We start from the raw sequence: 5,296 nt of genomic DNA on the forward strand, positions 1-5,296 counted from the left end.
TTCTTTAAAACTCCTTTCAAAAAATATTTTGAAAAGATAGTTTGAAAAAAAAAGTGTTTTAAAATTCATCTTGAAAAATAATTTTTAACATTCTTGTAAAATCTAGTTTTCCAAATGGTTTGTATTTTTTTTTTACAAAATTAAATCTTAAAATGTTGAAAACCTTTTGAAAAGTTTGAATTTTTTTTTCAATATACTATATGTCAAATTTATATTATATATCTTAAGTTATGTATAAACACGAAATGATACCTATTTTGGGAACCATTTTTCCTCCTAGTGTCAGAGAAATAGTGGTTTGAAACTCCCGTACATAAATAAAGATACATCCGTTTGGTTTGATCAGGCCGGAAGAAATTTAACTATCAGTATAATTTTATAGTATCACAAATAACTCTATACTTATACAGTCAGAACTAGGTTGGTAAATGAACTAAGTGTTCATAAATAAATTTGGTATTCGATTTGATAAGAGATTATTTATATTCGTTCAATATACATAAAATTAATTAAACAAATAAATTTGAATATCTCATTAAGCTAAACAAACAATTCTAAACATATATGTGTTCAACTCGTCAACGTTTGTGAACAACGTTCATGATATAATGTTCACAAACCATATTTATTAATAAAATTCTTTTTAATATGTTAAATAAATAATAAAATAAAATAAAATAAATTTAAATTATCAAACTCAATAATAAATTTGACAAATAAAAGTTTCAAACAATCAAACAGCATTTGAATTGAGAGCTTATAACATCTAAACGAACTAAACTCGAACCAAGCTCAAGTCAAGTTTGAATTAAAAGCTCGATGCCCCCAGGGTGTAGCGCAGATGATGGGTATATGACATCTCTGTATAATAGCTAGGGATCGATTCTCAGGAATTGACGACATGAGATTTATGATTGAACAAGTTGATCTCGTTCGTTTGTAAATGATGTCCACTTGTTGATTAATATAATTAAAATTTATTAAGTCAGAAGAAATAAAATCTATTGAGTTTTAGAGAACGAATATATATTATAATAGGCAACAATAATGAGAATTATATATCATAAAATTATAAACAAATACAATATAATCCTCTAGCTATAGACGTTCATTTATGCACTTAACATCCTCCTTCCTCACATAGCTGCTGCACGCATTGAGAAAGCTGCATCGCTGTCGCTGTATTCGATTAAACATGATGATGATGATGATGATGGAGAACATGATGATGAAGATGCTGCTGATGATGGAGATGAAGATGCTGCTGATGATGAAGATGATGCTGATGATGAAGATCATCATGTTGACGATTTGCCTCCGTCTCTTGAATGACTATCAACGATACAATGAAGGCGAGATCCTCGTTGGGATTGACAGTTATTTCTAGTTTGTCCCTTGCAAAAAATGCAGTCTTGCGATGCATCTGCAGTTTAATTAATTAATTAATTAATTAATATAGTTGATAAAGAAAAGAAAAAACTTTATTCTATGTGTTTATGCATGCTTACTTTGGCTATGATTTCATCAGTTTCGCCAATACAAATGGTGCATTCCTTGCTTCGTCCAATTATCTTAAAGTCACAGGGGGCAGCTTCGTCGGTGTTGGTGGCCAAGACAACATCAAAGTTGTCCTTCTGCCGGAACATCTTGGACTTTCGCACGGTGAACAGCAAATCGTCTGGGCTGCTGCTCTCTCCTCTGAATACTCTCCATCTGCTAAATCCCTGGAGTTAACAAGAACCAATTTCGTGAGTGTAATTTGAAGGGGAAAAAAAAAAAAAATATATCGATGATGAAATTAACCTTGTGCGTACCTGCGGTTTCATGGTGAGGAGAGGGGTGCCGGCGGCGTCGAGGAGGAGGCGGCGGCTGCTGAAGAACACACCCTTCACCTTGAACACCACGTCGCCGTTGGTGTCCTTGACCTTGTAAAGGTCGCTCGAGAACAAACCGCCAGTGCTGGCGAGCGTTAAATTGACGGCGTACGGGACGGTGAACTGCCGGGCGGCCACCAGCTCGGCAGGCGCAACATGTCTCGCGGTCTGCCCATATTCCGCCATGGTTGTTTGCTGCTGCACAAGCCCCTCCGTGAAGGATTTGTGAATCGGTATTAATTAATGGTGAGATCTGTCGTGTGTTGTCCATCCTTGTTAAATAAAGATCTCAACGTGAACGTAGACACGATCAGTAGGCAGGAAGAATTCAAGTCAGCGTGGCTTTTGAAAATTCAATTGCGCGTTCCGGCGTTCGTCTTATCTTCTTGTTTGCGTACTCCAAGAGGAGAGGTAGCTGGAGTTGGATTGAAGCTTCTTGCAAACTCGGAAAACTTCTGGTAAACAAACTTTCCTTCTCTTCGAAGTTCGATCTCTCTCCTATTGGTTTGGATGAGCTTCCGCCTCCTGCCACCTTCTGCTCCGTGGCTTGACTATAAGCACAAATGAACTGCCACATAAGAAATAGAAGAAATGATTGAGATATTTGAGAAACATAAGAAATATGAGATGAGAGTACAGAAGTTTGAGAAACAGAGACTTTTGGTAAATACGTTGTCAAATCTTTTTTCGTTGGCTAAGATTGTAACAGAGTAGAGTATAATTGATGATTGAAATTTTGAGATGATAATAATTCTGTTTTGATCAAGGAGGGCTAGAGGTTCTATGTCAGCTCAATTCATCAATTTAATTATCTACAAACTGACTGATCAAATCCAAACCTATTAAACCAATTCATTAATCGAAAAAAATTTAAACAACAATTGTATAAGAGATGTTATTTAATTTTATGGTATGAAATTGCATTTAGATGCTACTAAATTATATATACAAAAACTAGAGCCGTAAAAACATGATTAGTGATGTTAATAGCTAGAAAGCTGAGCACTCACAATACAGAATGGTTTACCTTAGTCTGATAAATAATTCAAAAGGAAGAGAAACTTCTGCTGAACTAATAAAATCACATAATCCAACAGTCTGTCGAACAGTTATATTGTCCATTCATAGAGGATTGATTTATATAATCAAAAATCTATCAATTCAGAAAAAAATAAAATTTATTGAGTTTTATGAAACATATTACAATAGACAAGGAGATATAATGGTAGGAGGGTAAAACATTCTATATATCACAAAATTTAAAACAAACACAATACACTAATTTTCCTTTTCTACAATGGCCATTAACAATAATATACAAAATATAGACATTCATATATATATGCACTATACAAAAAATATCTTGGTGTATATAAGCAGGTATATATATATGCACTACTTAACATTCAATATAAGCAGGCAAATTTAGCATTTTTACAAGGGGTTTGTATATATCATCATGCATGTATGTAAGCAGGCTCAACATGGGTTTAATATGAATTAATTTATGTTTTAGTTAATTTTTTTATAACATTTCAACACATCTAGAGACGTCGAAACATGCAATGCATAGTACCGTTGGACTCCTTGTAATTTCAGAAATCCACATGATCTAAAATTGATCTAATCTAAGGTCTTTATGTCCATTAGTGGATTTTGACCAAAACTCATTGGTGGACCTAAAGACATCAGATTTGATCCATTTCAGGTCTTGTGAATTTATGAGGTTATAAGGAGTCCAACGATACTATCCATTGCATATTTCGACATCTAAGGAGGTATTGAAATGTTATCGGAATAATTAGTTAAAACATAAACTCATTCATATCAAGTCCACGTTGGGCCTAATATATTCCATATAAGGCCCATGAAGTCATGATTAAGTTAATTTTTTTTTAAAATAGTTCAACACCTCTGAAGACACTAAAATATGCAATGGACACACCATTGAACTCCTTGCAACCTCAGAAATCCATAGGATTTGAAATAGATCCCATCTGAGGTTTCTAGGTCCATCAGTAAATTTTGACCAAAATCCATTGATGGACTTAGAGACCTCAAATTGGATCCATTTTATGTTTTATGGATTTCTGAGGATGTATGGAGTTCAGCAGTGTCATTATTACATATTTTGACTTCTCTAGAGGTATTAAAATATTAACAAAAGAAATACACTAAATTCTAATCCCGTTATGTTTGTTTGCATGCATGCATCCTAAAGAGAAAGGAAAGAGAAGAGAGACTGGAAAGAGAAGAGAGACCGTGTGGATTTGAGAGAGAAAAAGAAAAGAACTTGCATGCATGAGAGAGAGGAAAGTGAAGAAACAAATGATGAAGGGGAAGAATGAGAAAGAGTAGAAATTGAGTGCGCCCTTTGGTAAATATCAAAGTATAATGTGTCTTTTAATCAATTCGTAAATCTAAGTACGCCCTTTGATAAATTATCAAAAAAATTAATGAAATAGAATAAAAAAACAAAAGGAAGAGAATGTGATCCATTTGTCTAACCCCTCTCTATAATACAAATGGGTCAAAATTAGATTTAAAAAAAATGACATATGTATGGAGGATAAGTGTGGAATTATGATTTAAGTTTATGATATATATTTTAATTCTAATTATATTTATGCCAATTTTTATCAACTCATGTGAAGTAGGATGGGATGGGAAGGAAGGATTCTAATTCTTATGCCCTATCTCACCTTTATTTGCACCTATATAGAATTTAAAACACTATTTTGTCCTAAAGATGATAATAGAGTAAGACAGACAACTTACAAATCTTGTTATTCACTCTTATTTTCAACTCATTTAATTCTCTTTATGATTTATCCTCTTGAGTTCTATTATTTTCTTTCTTATTTAAAGACTTGTAAATGCTTTAAAAGTTCGCCTACAATTTATTTGAAGTGCTCATATTTAATGTATCATAGAAGATGATTGTATGCTTAATATCATATGTAAAGAAAACAAAATGATTTCCATATACTCACCTTGACCTTACTCTTTCTCTTACTGGAAATGGAACGTTAACATCCAAAAAGGGTTTGGACAATTGTTGTAATAAAAAGGTAGAATTTGTTATCCCAACGGTCCAACATAGTTACGTTGGTCCCAAAGGGAGGTTTCAACAATTGATGATATTAAGCCTTGATAGATAAGATTAAATTGATGAACTATGTGGCACATATGTTCTACCGATTTTAGCTATCAACTTAGGGATGATGAGACATATCAAATCCAAACCTATTAGAACAATCTTATTAACTGAAAACATTTCAATCACAATTATATAATAGGAGCTATTTAATTTAATTTCCTACAGATACTATCAAATTATATGTTAGCTAGCTGTTATCAAATTGTGTAGATGCTACTAAATTAGAAGGAAAAAAAAAGTGTTTTGAAACTCTCGTACGTAA

General features: G+C 33.0%; 1 protein-coding gene across 1 annotated transcript; it reads right to left on the reverse strand.

Annotated features, from left to right (window-relative positions):
• Positions 1-1,041: 1,041 nt before the first annotated feature.
• LOC122032429 (protein LURP-one-related 10-like) lies at positions 1,042-2,102 on the reverse strand. The gene is made up of 3 exons (XM_042591721.1): positions 1,815-2,102; positions 1,509-1,724; positions 1,042-1,423 (listed from the first exon to the last, which is right to left on the reverse strand). Exons 1-3 carry the CDS (start codon positions 2,058-2,060, stop codon positions 1,190-1,192), a joined length of 696 nt encoding a protein of 231 aa, XP_042447655.1. The 5' UTR covers positions 2,061-2,102; the 3' UTR covers positions 1,042-1,189.
• Positions 2,103-5,296: the final 3,194 nt, after the last annotated feature.

Source organism: Zingiber officinale, chromosome 11A, assembly GCF_018446385.1.
Source record: "Zingiber officinale cultivar Zhangliang chromosome 11A, Zo_v1.1, whole genome shotgun sequence".
In the NCBI taxonomy this organism is placed as follows: Eukaryota; Viridiplantae; Streptophyta; class Magnoliopsida; order Zingiberales; family Zingiberaceae; genus Zingiber; species Zingiber officinale.

Excerpts from the sequence above, each read along its gene's own strand:
- LOC122032429 (XM_042591721.1), bottom strand. The coding sequence starts at position 2,060 with ATGGCGGAATATGGGCAGACCGCGAGACATGTTGCGCCTGCCGAGCTG. Across the intron at positions 1,725-1,814 it reads TCCTCACCATGAAACCGCAG|GGATTTAGCAGATGGAGAGT; the intron begins GTACGCACAAGG and ends TGTTAACTCCAG. Across the intron at positions 1,424-1,508 it reads CTGATGAAATCATAGCCAAA|ATGCATCGCAAGACTGCATT; the intron begins GTAAGCATGCAT and ends ATTAAACTGCAG.